This window comes from Rana temporaria, chromosome 1 (genome assembly GCF_905171775.1).
Source record: "Rana temporaria chromosome 1, aRanTem1.1, whole genome shotgun sequence".
Lineage (NCBI taxonomy): Eukaryota > Metazoa > Chordata > Amphibia > Anura > Ranidae > Rana > Rana temporaria.
This window is the reverse complement of record NC_053489.1, coordinates 194,430,225-194,448,537: the sequence shown is the minus strand read 5'-3', so window position 1 is coordinate 194,448,537 and position 18,313 is coordinate 194,430,225. Positions and strand designations below refer to the sequence as shown.

At 49.5% G+C, this 18,313-nt stretch overlaps 1 protein-coding gene across 1 annotated transcript in view; it reads right to left on the bottom strand.

Annotated features, from left to right (window-relative positions):
* Positions 1 to 18,313, bottom strand: part of PIWIL1 (piwi like RNA-mediated gene silencing 1) — a 465,014-nt gene that overhangs the window by 41,699 nt on the left and 405,002 nt on the right. Inside the window, exon 18 of the mRNA XM_040347413.1 lies at positions 14,790 to 14,943. Coding sequence (XP_040203347.1) covers positions 14,790 to 14,943 — 154 coding nt within the window. The remainder of the gene's footprint in view (positions 1 to 14,789; positions 14,944 to 18,313) is intronic.

The following is an 18,313-nucleotide window of genomic DNA, read 5'->3' as shown; positions in this document are numbered from 1 at the left end:
GCAGGCTTGCTGCCACTGAGCTACAAGACCTTCTGGCCTAAACGTTTAACACCCACCCGAATCTTCGGAGGGTCTGAATGGGAATAACACATCCACTAGGTCTGAGACATAAGCTGCTCTCAGAAGAAAGTCATCCAAGTAGCCAATGAGGCAAAGCCTCGCTGTCCCAACAAAGTTAGGATAAGTGCAAGCTCCTAGCTGAAAACCCATGGTGCTGACGCCAGATCAAGGGACGGTCACAGGCTGACAGAGACCCTCTCTTATCACGAAGCACAGAAAAAAACACTGTGACATGCGCAAAACGGGACATGCATGTATGCGCCCCTGATGTCCGAGGACGCCCCCCGGATGTAGCGCAGCTACCACCGAATGAATGGATTCCATGCGGAACTACCCGACGTTCACAAAGGTATTTAGGGCCTGAGGCACATAAAAAAAACCAAACCTCTCGTCCTGCAGGAAAGGTAAAATTACCCCGCAGCTTAGCAAGTCCCACACTGCCCAAGGCAGACCGACGAGCCGGGAGAGGAAGACACGAGGAAAGAACTTTGTTCTGCGGATAGGAGGAAACCCTATCTAGTTCTCTGAAGAGACCACCTTGCAGACCAACTTGGTCAGAGAGCACGGAGGTTTCACCGAATTGTGAACCTGCAAGCCGCCCCTCCCACCTAGAGACAGGGAGGGAAGGCTACATACATTGGCAGGATTTGGGTGCCGGCGTGATCGGCTTACGCACCCTGGGACGGATTAGTCCCCCAGCTGGGCCTTTGACGGCCTGGGAGGGTTGCCCCTAAATAATACACACACATAGTGTGTGTGACGGTATCGGTATGATATCCCCGTCAAGCATTCCCTCCTCTCCATACAAGAACATCACAGGATTCCCCACACATGAGTCAAGACTGGATGCTGCAACCAAGACACTTTATTGACACAAAAACTCAGCTTATATGTGGTTACAGCCTGTTAGGAACGCCCCCCTCACACAGTGGGGTTTCCCATACAGATTATAGGAGACAAGTCGGAGCCGACCATGCAGACACGTTTCTTTAGATAAAGACATCACTGGAGTTAATTACTACACTGAAGCAATCAGAATAATTAACATACTACTTCTCTAATCATTTAGCCTGATGATACAATACACATCTTTTAAGGGTAAACACAGATCTTCTTTACACAACACAATAGATCAATTAACGTTTAGAATAGTGAGGGGACATTAGCACGTCAATAACCTGTCAGAGGAATGAATCACACATGAAATTCCTTTCTACCTCTACCCATGGCTAGCAGGGAGCAGTACACTGAGACATATAGGCAAATGTATCACAATGGCCCCCCTTTTGCTCCCTGCTCCGGCAAATCCGGTTGGACCTTCCCTGGTCCAGTAGGGTTGACGGGTTCAGAGCTTTTAGTCCGAGGTTAACTCCGTTTGGCATGACTGACCTCCCTTGACAACTGCTTCAGACTCAGGTATGTCACCGGGTCGTCAGATCACACGCCGGTCAGTTCCCAAGTCTTTGTGCGATCTGCAAAGTCACCAGAAGTCAGCGTGAAGACAGCGAATGGGTCTGTGCGCCGCCGTCTAGGTGTCCCGCTATGGGAGGGGGCAGGTTATGGCTCTGAAGTGACAATCACAGGAGATTCATAAAAAGGAAAAGTTATATTTGTTGTAGCACTGGTGCTCAGAGTCCGGGGGGGGGGGGGGGAGAGAGGGGACTCAGAGCCCCATAAGGTCAGCCACCCCCTGCTCCCTCCGCAGCCGCCGGTTCTCCTCTTGGAGCTTCTCCAGCTCCATCTCCAGTTCATGGAGCCTGGGGGGGTCAGCCCGCTGTGACCTCAGGTGGTTGTTCTCCTCCTCCATGCGGCTTATGCACTCCTCCAGCTCCATGTACTCACGGATCAGCTCCTGCTTGCTCATGTCCTGCAGGCTCTCCACGTGGTCCTTCATCATCAGGAACTGGGTGGTGGTGTAAGGGGCCACCGGTGGGCCCTTGGCGAACATCTCGGCCCGCCCGCTGCGACTCCCTCTCCTCCAGTCGCTTCTTCTCCTCCCAGGTCAGCTTGTTATACGGCTTCCAGGACCTCTTCTTCTTGAAGGGTGGCCGGCGGTGCCTCTTTCTGCCCAGCTCCCTCCAGGGCCCCTCCGGCTCAGGGCTGGAGCCCATGACCAGCTGACAATGGTGTTCCCTGTTGTCCGTAATAGCAGATTGTACCATGAGGGCTTCGTAAGGGGTGCCCAATGGTTCTTCCCGACCCCGCTCCTGGGGATCCCAAGCCGAGTCTACACAATGGGCTGCTGCTGGTGGGCGGTACCCAGGTTGAGACCAATTTGACCTGGTGTTGTCATTCATGGGGCAATTCTGCTTGAAGTGACCCAGCTGTTTGCACCGTAAGCAGCGTTGTTCGTTGTCCTCCTGGCGTGGATAGCGAGGGCTAGATGTCACCGGTCTGTTAGGAGGTTGGTATCTAGCGGCTGGTGGGTGGGAGGGCACCGTTTGTGGTGGAGGTTGTTCCTGTGGTGTGATCTGGTTCGTCTTGCGAGTATCCGCATATTCATCCGCCAACTTAGCGGCCTCTGGTAGAGTCATGGGCCTGCGATCTCTCACCCAATCTTTGACATCCGTCTGGATGTGATTGTAAAATTGCTCCAGGAGCATTAGTTGCAAAATGTCCTCTGCGGTGGTGGCCTGGCTGCTGTTAACCCAGTTAGAGGCCGACAGGGACAGCTGGCATGCCCATTCTGCGTAAGAGTCTTTCGTGGTTTTGCGTGAGTCCCTGAACTTCTGTCGGTGGGACTCTGGGGTTACTGCATAACGAGCCAGGAGCACTTCTTTAACCCGGGCGTAGCTATGGATATCCTGATCTGGCACGGTCCGGAAAGCATCAGAAGCTTTGCCTGACAATATTGCAACCCACTCTCTTCTAGCTATTCGGTGCAGGTTACATTGTCGCTCAAAATCCGCCAGATAGTTATCAATTTCACAGTCCTTTTCATCAAAAGCTTTAAAAGCGCTAAACGGAATCTTCCTTGCGTCTGCTGTGCTGTACTCACTGTTCGGAGAAGGTGCGGCTGCTTGTTGGACTGCTGCCAGTTTTAACTGTAGTTCTGCGTCCCTTATTTGTTTATCCTTCTGTAGTTCTGCGTCCCTTATTTGTTTAGCCTTCTGTAGCTCTGCGTCTCTTATTTGTTTATCCTCCTGTAGCTCTGCGTCTCTTATTTGTTTAGCCTTCTGTAGTTCTGCGTCCCTTATTTGTTTATCCTTCTGTAGCTCTGCGTCTCTTATTTCTTTAGCCTTCTGTAGTTCTGCGTCTCTTATTTGTTTAGCCTCCTCCGCTAACAGGTCCATCACTTTCAGCACCACATCCGGCGTTGGGTTCGGGCCGAACCACGCTAGCTTCTCTCTCATTAGCTTGTTGGCTGGCGATTCCTCCTCCTGAATCACTGGTGTATCCATCTCTTGTACTGCTGGCGTTGCTGCAATCCCGTCCTCCTGGTCTATCTCCATTGATTCCGCTATGATGACCCGCTTGGTTTTGTTGCTAGCAATCCTTCCAGTAGTTCTTCCAGTGTCTGCTTGGAATCCGGGTGTGAAGGAGAGTAGAAGGGAAGATCCCGCCGCTGCCACCAATTTGTGACGGTATCGGTATGATATCCCCGTCAAGCATTCCCTCCTCTCCATACAAGAACATCACAGGATTCCCCACACATGAGTCAAGACTGGATGCTGCAACCAAGACACTTTATTGACACAAAAATTCAGCTTATATGTGGTTACAGCCTGTTAGGAACGCCCCCCTCACACAGTGGGGTTTCCCATACAGATTATAGGAGACAAGTCGGAGCCGACCATGCAGACACGTTTCTTTAGATAAAGACATCACTGGAGTTAATTACTACACTGAAGCAATCAGAATAATTAACATACTACTTCTCTAATCATTTAGCCTGATGATACAATACACATCTTTTAAGGGTAAACACAGATCTTCTTTACACAACACAATAGATCAATTAACGTTTAGAATAGTGAGGGGATATTAGCACGTCAATAACCTGTCAGAGGAATGAATCACACATGAAATTCCTTTCTACCTCTACCCATGGCTAGCAGGGAGCAGTACACTGAGACATATAGGCAAATGTATCACAGTGTGTATGTATATTATGTAGGTGTATGCACACATGCCTTTGGAGGAAACCGGAGTATCCGGAGGAAACCCACGCAGACACAGGGACCGACAATGCAAGCTCCAGGCAGATTGGCGTCAGTGTCCGGATTCGAACCAATGACTCTCTTGCTGCTAAGTAATGGAGTTAACCACTACATCACCGTGTGCATAAAACCATTCTGAAACAGAAGCCCTGGATAACAAGGGCGCAGCATTCAATGAAGCATCACAGACCTATATGAGGCACTGGACCAGCTGGTCCGCTAGCCTAATAACTTTGGGAGAGAGTAGGTGCTCCTCCACTGTCTGGTGCAAAATGCTCACCCCGTGAGTTGCATACAGCACTAGGGGTCAGGACTACTCAAAGATAGCCGTTGACTATTCAGAACGTGGCCGACCGCAATGTAAGTTGTGCCATAGCGCGGCTACGACAAAATGGCCGCCAATGGGAGTTATCAATGTAATTGAAAAACCTCCCAAAAAATTGGGCCAGCGCCAACTGAGACCGCAGAGTAGTGGCCACAATAGGCAGCAAATCAGACCCCAGCATGGTAAACATGGAACGGGTCAGTACTTCGGATCTTCTATCAGTCAGATCCATACAAGCAGGGGTTCCCAGAATAGGGAGAGTGGTCACCTATACATAACACCTGGAGGGTCCACCACCGGAGAAGAAGCCCACCTTTTGAAAAGGCTCTCCTCAAAGGGGCACTGAACCGCCCGGCGGTGAGGGACTACAAAAGCCCTCAGTGGCTGTTCTCATTCCGCCTCTTAGAAATTATCAAAGAAGGGCACAGAAGGAAAAAACCTGATTTGTGTGATCAAAAAAAGACCAAGCCCTCGGCGGAAACCCAGCTGCACTACCCAGCTTAAGAGAGTCCCTTGCAGCAGTGAGAAGCGCACCCATAAATGCCTATTCCTGCTTCTTTTTTTTTACTTCTAACTACCCAGGTACCTGGTCCATGGCTCCATAATAGAGCATTCTCCAGGGGATATCGGGGGAAGGGGGCACTCTTTTACCGCCCGTCCACAGTCCACCCTGGCACAAACGTGTCCAGGACTAACAAAAAAACCTCTGTGGGAATCCCAGGTGCTAACACCTGCTGCTACCACCAGCATGTTGGGGAAGGACCCAGATACTGACTCCAAATATTAATAATATTTACATAGTGTGTATGTATAATATGCACACCTGTCCTTACAAATAAACAAAAGCTCCTAGAGCCCTATTCAGGGCCTCTCACCCACTTGCTGCGCTGATCAGAGGTACCTAGGGGACTCACCTCAGGAGACTGCCCAGCGCTGCCGTCCGCTCTCAGCACACAGCGTGTGAGAGGAAAAGAACCGTGAGGTAACTGTGCGGCATCTGCAGGGACCTGTGTGCCAAATGGCGGCAAAATGCCGCATTTAAAAAGGAAAAGCCTCCTAGGGCTTTTTAACAGTGAAAAGCCCCTCCCACCTAGAGACAGGGAGGGAAGGCTACATACATTGGCAGCATTTGGGTGCCGGCGGGTTGGGCTTACGTACCCAGGGACGGATTAGTCCCCCAGCTGGGCCTTTGACGGCCTGGGAGGGTTGCCCCTAAATAATACACACACACATAGGGCTAGATTCAGGTAGACTTACGACGGGCGTAGCAGTAGATACGCCGTCGTAAGTCCGAATCCGCGCCGTCGTATATTTAAGCGTAGGCTCAAGTTAAGATACGCTTAAATGTTGCTAAGGTACGACCAGCGCAAGTCTCCTACGCCGTCGTATCTTAGCTGTCTATTTACGCTGGCCGCTAGGGGCGTGTACGCTGATTTACGCCTAGAATATGTAAATCAGCAAGATATGCCTATTCACGAACGTACGCACGGCCGTCGCAGTAAAGATACGCCGTAAGGCGTTTTCAGGCGTAAAGATAAACCACCAAAAACATGGCACAGCCAATGTTAAGTATGGACGTCGGACAGTCGCCAAATTTTTCACGTTTTACGTCGTTTGCGTAACTCGTCCGTGAATGGGGAAGGGCGTAAGTTACGTTCACGTCGAAAGCATTGACTTTTTGCGACGTGATTTGGAGCATGCGCACTGGGATACGTCCACGGACGGCGCATGCGCCGTTAGTTCGAAGCGTCATTTACGTGAGGTCACGATTAATTTACATAAAACACGCCCACCTCTTTCACATTTGAATTAGGCGGGCTTACGACGGCCGATTTACGCTACGCAGCCGCAACTTACGGAGCAAGGGCTTTGTGAATACTGCACTTGCCCATCTAAATTGCGGCGGCGTAGCGTAAATAACATACACTACGCCCACAGAAAGTTAAGCCGCCGTACGTGAATCTAGCCAATAGTGTGTATGTATATTATGTAGGTGTATGCACACATGCCTTTGGAGGAAACCGGAGTACCCGGAGGAAACCCACGCAGACACAGGGAGCGACAATGCAAGCTCCAGGCAGATTGGCGTCAGTGTCCGGATTCGATCAGGGGTACCTAGGGGACTCACCTCAGGAGGAGACTGCCCAGCGCTGCCGTCCACTCTCAGCACACAGCGTGTGAGAGGAAAAGAACCGTGAGGTAACTAACTGTGCGGCATCTGCAGGGACCTGTGTGCCAAATGGCGGCAAAATGCCGCGTTTAAACATGAAAAGCCTCCTAGGGCTTTTTAACAGTGAAAAGCCCCTCAAAGGAAAACACCATACAAAAAAGAAAAAACACAGGCCAGATAACACAGTCCCCTCAGGAAGGCCCCCTCCCCCTGACAGTGGCAATGTTAGCAATGCAGCAAGGGAAAAGGAGCAGGGAAGCGGGAGGGACTGTACTTACCCGTCCAAACGAGGACTCGCTGATGCATTCCTGACAGAACTACAACCGCAATGGAGGTAGCTGTCGGCCCGGAACACTGACTGAGACAACACCACAGCCCAGTCATATGTGGACCTCGGAGAAAATCTCACCGGCCACCCCAAGAGTCATGGGGTATGGCGTGGCAGACCCAGCCTCTTTGCAAAGGTGTGCCCACGTTTGCTGGTCAGACTGAGTAGACTACAAGGACCTGTCTCTCAGCCGACAGTTAAAAGAAGATTCTACAAGAAAATAAAATATCTCCTCAGGGCGCTGGGCCCAAAGGGAGCCATACGTCCTTCTCCTGGCTAGGCAGAATGAAACTGAGGCTGCATGCTGCAGTGAGGAGGGTTATGTCTGGAGGGACCGCCCTATGTTAATGTATAAAGTATTTAATTATCTAACATGTTTCTGCCTAGTCCTCTCCTGTAAACAGGGAACATAACTTGTCAAGATTTAAGGAGCTGTGTCCGTCCATGGACGATAAGAGAAATGCTTTTTTGATGCTTCGGTGGAGCTTCGATAAAGCTTTGGTGATGCTTCGGTGGAGCATCGGTGTTGCTTTTTTGAAGCTTGACAGATGCCCTGCTTGTCTGTTTGGATATCTCACACCTGCAATTTCCCCCGAAACAAAGTGAAGCTAAAGCTGAATTAACCACTTCAGTCCCAGAAGATTTTACCCCCTTCCTAACCAAAGCACTTTTTACAATTTTACAATTTGGCTGCTTTAACTGGCAATTGTGCGGTCATGCAATGCAAACACATTTTTCTGCCTTTTTTCCCCACAATTAGAGCTCTGCGGTTTTAACTTTTTGCAATAATAAAAAAAAAAGAAAATGTTATAAAAAAAAGTAGGATTTTTGTACTCATCGTAAAATCCATTTCTCTGAGTTCATGGACGGACACAGCAGCATTGATCTTCGGGTTATATACCTTTCTTTGAGGAGAGACTTAGGCAGAAAAAACAGAACTTCAAGTGTTAAAACACTTCTTTGAGTACAGCACCTCCCAGGGGGCGGGTCCCCCGGGTACATCCCACTCTCTGCACATGCAGCCCCAGTTTGTAAACAAGCAGTACAAACAAAGGTGGGGTGGGTGCTGTGTCCATCCATGAACTCAGAGAAATGGATTTTACGGTGAGTACAAAAATCCTATTTTCTCTTCCGTTCATTGACGGACACAGCAGCATTGACCTTAGGCAAGTGTCAAAAAATTTCGAGGGGTGGGAAAAAAACACAGCAAACCAAGCTTCACCCCAAACAAACCAGAATTACTCAACGGAGGAACTTCAACCTTAAACTGCCGCCTGTAAAACCTTGCGGCCAAAGGAGGCATCCGAAGATGCACTCACATTCACCTTGTAAAATTTCGAGAAGGTGTGGATTGACGATCAGGTCGCTGCCTTACACACCTGTAACACAGACGCTTGAAGGCGGAAAGCCCAAGAGGCACCAATCACCCTGGTCGAATGCGCCGAAACCTGAAAGGGAGGCGCCCGCCCCTTTAGGGCATAAGACTGGAGCACGACCTGTCTTATCCACCTAGAAATGGTGGCCGATGAGACCGCCAGACCCTTTCTTAGGATCAGTTACCGACACGAACAGTGAGTCTGACTTCCGAAGCGGAGCCGTAGCAGACAAGTACACCCGTAGGACCTGAACCACGTCCAAGGAATGCAAAGTGGCCTCGATTGGGTTTTTCGGCCGAGGACATAGGGATGGCAAAACAATGTCCTCATTAATGTGAAAAGCCGAAACAACCTTTGGAAGGAATGAGGGCTGCGGCCGCATCACCACCTTATCCTTATGGATGACCAAGTTAGGAGCCTTGCAGGACAAGGCCGCCAGTTCAGATACCCGTCTGACCGAGGTAATTGCCACCAGAAAAACCACCTTCTGGGACAGACAGCTAGAGCCTAAATCTGACTCTTAACCGTATTTAAGGCGAGAGCCTGATCCACTCCACGCTGTAAGAACAGCAGAATCCGGGACATCTCCTCACACATAGAGATGATGGTAAATCTTTCGTGAAGTAGACTTCCATGCTCGCAGCATGGTAGAGACCACCGAGCCCGACAGGCCTCGATCCTTCAGCACCTGGCTCTCAACAGCCACGCCGTTAAAGCCAGCGACTGTAAAGCAGGGTGAAAGATCGGACCCTGCAACAGAAGATCTTCTCTCAGGGGTAGACACCAAGGGACGTCTGCCACCAGACGCACCAGGACCGCGTACCAGGGACGGCGCGGCCAATCCGGAGCGATTAGGATTGTTGGTATCCCCTCGGCTTCCACTCTGCGCAGCACGCGAGGAAGAAGCTTCAGAGGAGGAAAGGCGTAGATTAGGCGATAGTGACCCCATGGTGCCGCCAACACGTCTGACGCGTGCGCCCACGGCTCCCTTGATCTGGCCACGAACCGTGACACCTTTCGATTGAGACGGGACGCCAGAAGGTCCACGTCTGGAGTGCCCCACTTTTGGCACAGGCTCTGAAACACCACCGGGTTTAGCGACCATTCTCCTTGGTCTAGCGTTTGGCGACTTAGGTAGTCGGCTTGCCAGTTCAGCACCCCCGGAATGTACACAGCCGACAGAACCGAAACGTACCTTTCGGCCCACCGGAGGATGTGCCACCCCCTGAAGATTGACGTACGCCATGGCCGTGGCGTTGTCGTCGGACTGGATCCTGACTGGTAAGTCCTGTAGACCCAAAAACCACTTGGAGACACAACTTGATCGCTCGGAGCTCCAGTACATTGATTGGTAGGCAGGACTCCTCCTGAGTCCAGCGCCCCTGGGCTGACTGGACACCCCAGACACCCCCCCAGCCGGAGAGGCTGGCATCCGTCGTGACCACTGTCCAATGGCACGGCAGAAACTACTTGCCGGTCCGAAGTAGCGGAGATGTCAGCCACCACACCAGGGATGACTTGACCAGTCGACTCACCCGAATCTGGTAATCCAGAGACGAAGGCAGCTTGTCCCAACGTGACAGAATCTCTTTTTGCAACACCCGAGTGTGAAATTGGGAATGCGGCACTGCCTCGAAAGAGGCCACCATCAGACCCAGCACTCTCATGCAAAAGCGAAGCGACGCCCACTGCTGGGTCGCCAAACGCTGCACCGCAGACTGCAGCGTCTGTAGTTTTTCCGTTGGGAGGAAAACTCTCGCCTCTGAGGAATCCAGGACTAACCCCAGGTATTCGAGCCGCTGAGACGATACCAGTACTGACTTCTGGGTATTCAATAGCCAACCAAATTCTCGGAGGGTCTGACAGGTGATAAGACACGTTCTCTTCAAATTCTGAGCTTGAAGAAGCTCTCAGAAGAAGGTCGTCCAGGTATCCCACGATAGCAATCCCGCGCTGCCTCAGCAGGGCCAGAATCGGAGCGAGCACCTTGGTGAAAACCCGTGGTGCCAAAGCCAGACCAAACGGGAGGGCCACAAATTGAAAGTGGTCCTCTCCAACCGCAAAACGCAGAAATTTCTGGTGTTTTGCGCATATGGGGATATGCAAATACGCATCCTCGATATCCAAGGATGCTAGAAAATCCCTCTGATGGAGCGCTGCTACAACTGAGCGAATTGACTCTATCCTGAATTTTTGTACTTTAGCAAAGCAATTGAGGGCCTTGAGATCCAGGATTGGACGGACCCCTTCCTTCTTGGGGACTACAAACAGATTGGAGTAAAACCCCTGAAACCGTTCCGTTGAGGGAACCGGTACAACCACTCCCCTGACCAGCAGATCCTGGATAGCCCCTGACAGATCCTTTCGGCGATCCGGAGGAAGCCTGAGGCTGGAGGGAAAAAATCTGTTTGGTGGACAAGAGAGAAACTCTTATCTTGTACCCCGAGGAAACTACTTCGCAAACCCTACGGTCAGAAAGAAGAGACCTCCACCGAGCCGCGAATTCGCGAAGCCGGCCCCCCACCTGGGATGCGGGCACACCTTCATGCAGAGGCAGGCTTGTTGGGCTTGCGGTACCAGGGGCGCTTTTGTCCTTCAGCGGGTGCCTTAGCACCCTGAAAACGTTTTCCTGCCGCACTTGGCGGGCGAAAAAAACGCTTGGGGGTAGTAAATGAGGGCCCTTGCCTACGGCGAGGCTCCTTACCCTTCCCAGACTGCAGGAGCAAAGTGCTCTTACCGCCTGTGGCATCCTTTTATGATGTCATCCAGGGACGCCCCAAAAAGCCGTTCACCCTTAAAGGGTAAGTCCACCAGGGACTTCTTAGAGGACTGGTCCGCAGACCAACACTTCAGCCACACAAGGCGGCGTAGTACCACCGCGTAGGCGGAGGCCCTGGAGAGCAAGGGAAGCGTATCCAGGGCTGACTCACAGACAAACTTTAGACCTTGCACTAACTGGTCGGCCAGGTCAACGCAGGTCTCAGAAGCATTCTACGCCTCCAGCTCCTGCACCAGGGACTTAGCACCGCCGACCCCACCACTGTGAATAAGGAGCAGGCCACAGCCTTAGCTCTCCTATCTGCAAGGTCCTTGAATGCAGGAGCCCCTTCAGCCTGGACACAGGGGGGGGGTCCACTGACAGAGGAGATACCCACTTTTTTTTGGAAATCCTCCCCAAACGGGTACAGCAAAAGCTTTCTGCGGCCGATCCCATTCCTTGTATAACAAGTCGTCCAGATACGGAACACAAGGAAACACTTTTGCGGCGCGGGGTGGCTTGCAGGACCCAAAAGGGACCGGCATGTCTGATGCCTCCGCCAAATCCTCAAGTTTTAGAGTATCCCGCACCGAAGTGATAAGAGCTCCAACAAATTCCTTATCCTGCTTTGACCCTGAAGCAGAATCGTCCTCACTGTCCGCGTGGGTTAAGTCTGCATCATGACAGAAGAAACATGGTCAAAAGCAGAAGCAGCACCTGATTCTGCGTCAGACATCTTCAGAGGCATGCTCAGAGAGGGGGCGCTTTTTACCCCCCTTCTAGCCACTTCAGTCCTGGCAACAAACATCTCCAGGACTGCCGTCACAGCATCCAGCAAGGCCACAGGAGCAGGGGCACTAAGGGTTAACTCTGGCATGGTTGGGGAAGAAGCCTCACATGAGGGCCCTGGTGGTTCAGACTCCATGTTGTCCACCTAAAAAAATGCCACCTTAGTACTGCAGACCCAAAAACGGGACCCACCGGTCACCCTCCTGGCTGATACAGAGAGCAGGGGGCCCCCGGGGACTCACCACCCAGAACCAGGCTGTACCGCTGTGCAGAGCTTGGAGTGCTGTCTGTGCCGTTTCCTCAAAAGAAAAAACTGCGGTGTTCGAGCCGTTATTCCAGGCACTAGAAGCCAATACATTTCTAAAATGGCCGCGACATGCAGAAAAACAGCATGTGGGCTACAAGAAAATGGCCGCCGACATATAGAGACACCGCTCCGGCAAAATGGCGGCCGTACACGTGTATACACACACAGTGAAACCAGCAGACACAGACACAGCACCTTACAGTAAAAGAATACAGCACCAGTACAGCAAAAAATATAGTACCCACAGCAGCACAGTCCCCCCAGGCAGTAGCAGAGCCCCCCCCAGGTGGATCCCCCCACCTCACAGCCGCCACCCAGCAACGGGGAAGGAGGGAGAGGAAAAGGGAGAGAGGAAAGCAGGGCGGACCCTCAGTCGACCCCAGGAATGCACCAGCCGAAATCACCCTGCCGAGGCAAGGGGACACTACTTACCCGTCCTGCGACCACCGGATTTCAGACAGAACCAACGTCCGCTTGCGGCATGGCTGTCGGCCCGGCACACTGTGACACAGCCATAGAGACCGGTCATATGTGAGCCCTGGAACATGTAGTTCACCGGCCGCCCCTGGAGCAACGGGGAATGTCGTGGACGGCCTAGTTAAAGACCGGCACACGCTCGATGGCCGAACATGGGGGGACTACAAGGATCAAATCCTGCCTGTCACCCAGTCGGCAGTTGATAGAGATCCCAGGATCCAAAAATGCAGGAACAAAAAACAAATAAAGGCGAAAAAAATCACAAAAAAATCTCCAGAGCACATGGACTCCAGAAAAGGCCAAGCTCTCCTGACGCTAGGCAGATTAAAACTGAGGCTGGATGCTTCCAGAGAGTGGGATGTACCCAGGGGCACACCCCCTGGGAGGTGCTGTACTGAGAGAAGTGTTTTAACACTTAAAGTGCTGTTTTTTTCTGCCTAGTCTCTCCTAGAGCGAAGGTACACAACCCTAGGGTCAATGCTGCTGTGTCCGCCCATGAACGGAAGAGAAAAATGTATAATGTTTGGGGTTCTTAGTAGTTTTCTAGCAAACAAAAATTGTTTTTAACTTGTAAACACAGAGTCTGAAAAACAGGCTCGGTCCTTAAGTGGTTAAAGCAAGTCTAAGAAAGAAGGTGCCAGAAAGCGTCAAACTTTCAGCAATCATGCAAAGAAGAGTTTATAAAAAATAAAGTGAAGGAAAAAGTTCCTAGAAAGAAAGAAAGGTTTAAGTCTTTACAACAGCAGAGCAAAATATGTCAATCCCAGGACTCCAGCAAAAAGCAGCTCAGAGAAAAAAGAGAAGGGAAAGGACACACCACCCTCTACTCAATCCCATAGGGAAACATGCACAGCTGAGGCTGTCAAATCACATGCAGTGTTCTGGAGCTTCCCACTGATCCCTTGAAGTAAGCACAGCCTGTCAGAAAAACCTCATGCAAATAGTAGAAGAACCAAACTACAGACAGGAATCATACTCATTGCCTTTTGATGGAGACAACTACTGACTATAGAAGAATATGCTTTGTTAATTTTTCATGTCAGAGGTTTACGACTACTTAAATTGTTGGCCACAGTGGATATAGGATATTAATGGGAGCCAGGCTGTAAACAAGATTCTTGCATAGTAAGCTTATTTTAAAGTAAAATTCCAGACAAACAGCTAACCACAAAAATGCAATACATATATGAAAATTATATCTGCCAAAAGATTTGAATAGCTGTCCATTCAGTTCAGATATTTACATACACACAGTACAACTTTTTTTCCTTTTTGGAGTTCAATAACACATCTTGTCACTCTAGCAGTGATTCAAAGAAGTGTGAGACATGTAGAACTGCTACAGCTCAATACACCACCACTTTGGAATGCGCACCCAGGCTCATGCTGTGGGAGCATAAACAGTACATCATGGCATTCTTTAACTAGGGAATGTAAGAGCCGGTTCACACAGGGGCAACACGACTTCCAGCAAGACTTTGGGAGGCAACTTGGACACGACTTGAGTATGAATAATCAGGCAACTTACAAGGCAACTTCAAGTTGCCTTCAGGACAGGAGGCTTTTCAGTGGCCAATCAAACAACAATCGGCTCTGTGGGAGGAAGGGGTTTGCCTGAGAAATGTATGTTATCTTCCTGTATTGTTGCTTCAGTTAAGACATTGATCAGACTCCTGAGGCAACTTCCATTGAAATCAATGGGTACAAGTTGCCTAGAAGTCAGATTGAAGTGGTACAGGAACCTTTTCTGAAGTCGGAGCGACTGCAGTAGTGTGTATTAAGACGGCTCAATTCACTTCCATTGATTTTCTCAACCACACGACTTCAAGTCGGATCCCAGGTGGCTCTAACAGGAGGTTGTCATGTCCTCAAAGAGAAAGCTCATTACTAATCACTGACAAATTATTTTGAGTTTGTTTTCTTTATTTCTCCTGCAAGTTAACATTAGGTAAAATGTCATAAAAAAAATAAAAATATTAAAATTGCAAATTCTACAATATACTGTACACACAACTGTATTTTGTATTTGTGAGTATTACCTGTAGTCTGTTCCTGTAGTTTTTATGCAATCAACAAGCTGGGCAATTTCATAGTTCACCAATGTGTTAAGTTGCCCATCTCCAACTCCATCTCTGTAGATCATGATTCGGGAAGGTAGAGTTTTATTGCAAGAATACCAGGCTTTTAAGGCAGCTGTAAAAAAAAAAAAAAATACAAAAAATGACTTTGGAAATACTTAAAGCAGAACTAAAACATTTAATTGTTTTCAGCCAAGGAAGCTGCCATCTTGTCCTCCGTTTGATCTTCAACTGCCATGATGCTAAACATGTGATAAGTTATGACACCAGACATTTGATGTCTTATAAGTTAAAAGCACAACTGTGACTGTTACATATCCAACACGTGATTCAAATATAACTATTTTTTTAATGGTTAAATCGTTGGGCTTAGTTTTGCCTTAAAAGCTTTAATCTCACAGTGATATTAAAGGCTGTGTATTTCTTGATAAAATAAAAAAACAGAGTGGTCCCTTACCTCCACTTTGGCAGTCCCCCATCATACTCACGCCTCCTCAGCAAGCTGGGTAATAAGGAGGTGCCCATGCATGCACAATCCCAATCTGGGCTGTGCGAGTCCAAAGGAACACACTGTCCCGGTGTGCCATGTCCCCTGCTCACATGAGCTTGCCTGACAGAAGCAGGAGCTTATAGCTCCCACTGCTCTCATGGACTCGTGTGAAAGCAGAAAGTAAGAGGAGTGGAGCAAGAGCTGGAGAGGGGACTGGAGCTCAAAAAGAAAATACCTAAACCAGCCTTTAGAATAACTACTCCCAAATCCAGTGGGCTGGATTCAGATACATAGGCGTATCTGTCCGCCCGGCGTAACGTATCTGAGATACGTTACGCCGCTCTAACTTTGGGCGCGAGTTCTTTATTCAGAAAGAACTTGCGCCCTTAGTTAGAGCGGCGTAGCGTATGTGTTGCGACGTAAGGCAGCGTAATTCAAATGGATATGTAGGGGGCGTGTTTTATTGAAATTTCCCTTGCCCCCGCATTTTTTACGTTTTACTTGAACGGCGCATTAGCCGTCCGTAAAATCTCCCAGTGTGCATTGCTCTAAATGACGTCGCAAGGACATCATTGCTTTCGACGTGAACGTAAATTACGTCCAGCCGTATTCGCGAACGACTTACGCAAACGACGTAAAATTTCAAAACTTGGCGTGGGAACGACGGCCATACTTAACATTGGCTACCCCTCATATAGCAGGGGTAACTATACGCCAGAAAAAGCCATACGCAAACGACGTAAAAAAAAAGCACCGGGCGGTCGTTTGTTTCTGAATCGGCGTAACTCCTCATTTGCATATTCCTCACGTAAACAAACGGAAGCGCCACCTAGTGCCCAGCGTGAGTTTGCAGCCTGGGGCCCAGATTCACAAAGGAGATACGACGGAGTATCTCAGATACTCCGTTGTATCTCTCAGAGTATCTATGCGACTAATTCATAGAATCAGTTACGCATAGATATCCCTAAGATCAGACAGGTGTAATTGTTTTACACTGTCGGATCTTAGGATGCAGTACCGCGGCCGCCGCTGGGGGGAGTCTGCGTCGTAAACCAGCGTCGGGTATGCAAATTAGGAGTTACGGTGATCCACAACGGTTTTTCGCGTTCGCTACGTCGCCGCTCGTCTAGTTTTCCGTCGCAAAGTTAGTCGTCGTTTTGGGTGCCTTAACTTTAGTCAGCAAACGTATTGCTGTCTAAAGTATGGCCGTCGTTCCCGCGTCGAAATTTTAAATTTCACGTCGTTTGCGTAACACGTCCGGGAATACGGAAGTACGCTACGCGCGTTGGCGTTAGAAAAAATGACGTCACTTCGCGCAAAGCACGGCGGGAGTTACGAAACGGAGCATGCGCAGTAGGTCCGGCGAGGGAGCGCCCTAATTTAAATGTTACCCGCCCATTCGATTTGGACCGCCTTGCGCCGGACGTATTTACGATACACCGCCGCAAGTTTCCAGGTAAGTGATTTGTGGATCGGGCACTAAAACTGAAAACTTGCGGCGGTGTAACGTAAACGGCGCTATTGTACCTGAATCTGGCCCTAAGATCCGACGGTGTAAGTCACTTACACCTGTTGGATCTTAGGGATATCTATGTGTAACCTGATTCTATGAATCAGGCGCATAGATACGACCGTCGGAACTCAGAGATACGACGGTGTATCAGGAGATACGCCGTCGTATCTCTTTCTGAATCTGGCCCATTAAGTTTAAGTCTATAGCAAGCAGCACAAAAAGCATTAGTATAAACAGAGCAGTAGGAACCTGTGCCCATATATTAATTTTAACCACTTGATCTCTGGAAGATTTCCCCCCTTCATGACCAGGGCATTGATTGTGATATGTAACTGCATTACTTTAACTACTTGCCGACTGTCCAACGACAATATACGTTGGCAGAATGGCACGGCTGGGAAAAGCAACGTACCTGTAGGTTGCTTTGAATTTCCTGCTGTGTGGGCGCGTGCCACGTGACCGCAGACTCTATGACCGCCGGTGTCCTGCGATCGTGTCACAGAGCTGCAAAACGGGGAGATGCCTAAGTAAACAAGGCATTTCCCTAGTGACTGTGACAGGACAGTGATCACTGTCGTGTCACTTGTAGCCCAGCCCCCCCCACAGTTAGAATCACTCCATAGGACACACTTAACCCCTTCCCTGCCAGTGTCATTTACACAGTAATCAGTGCATTTTTAGAGCACTTTAGCGCTGTATAAATGGTCCCAAAATAGTGTCAAGTGTCCCCCATAATGTCGCAGTCACGATAAAAATCGCTGATCACCGCCATTAGTACTAAATTCTTTTTTTTATAAAAATGCCATAAAACTATCCCCTATTTTGTAGACGCTATAACTTTTGCGCAATTGTGTTTTTCTTTTTTACCAAAAATATGTAGAATACTTATCGGCCTAAACAGAAATGAAATAGGATTTTTGTACTCACTGTAAAATCCTTTTCTCTGAAGTTCATGGATGGACACAGCGCTTTTATTCTTGACAGTAAGGTTTATATGCCGTCTATGAGGAGAGGACTAGGCAGACATGGTAAACAGTTAAAAACATGTAACAAAAAGCAGTACAAACATAAAAAAGAGGGATGGGTTGTGTGTACGTCCACGAACTTCAGAGAAAAGGATTTTATGGTGAGTACAAAAATTATATTTTCTCTTTCGTTTATGGACGGACAGGTCCTCCTTTAAACAGCTGCCTGCAAAACCTTTCGGCCGAAGGAAGCATCAGAAGATGCACTCACATCAACCTTGTAAAATTTGGAAAAAGTGTGAATGGATGACCAAGTCGCCGCCTTGCACACCTGTGAGACAGACGCTTGATGTCGGAAAGCCCAGGAAGCACCAATTGCCCTGGTCGAATGTGCCGTGATCGGAAAGGGGGGCACCCGCCCCTTAAGAGCACAGGCCTGTATGACAGTCTGCCTGATCCACCGAGAAATGGTGGCTGACGAGACCGCCAGGCCTCTTTGTGGACCAGACACCCGACA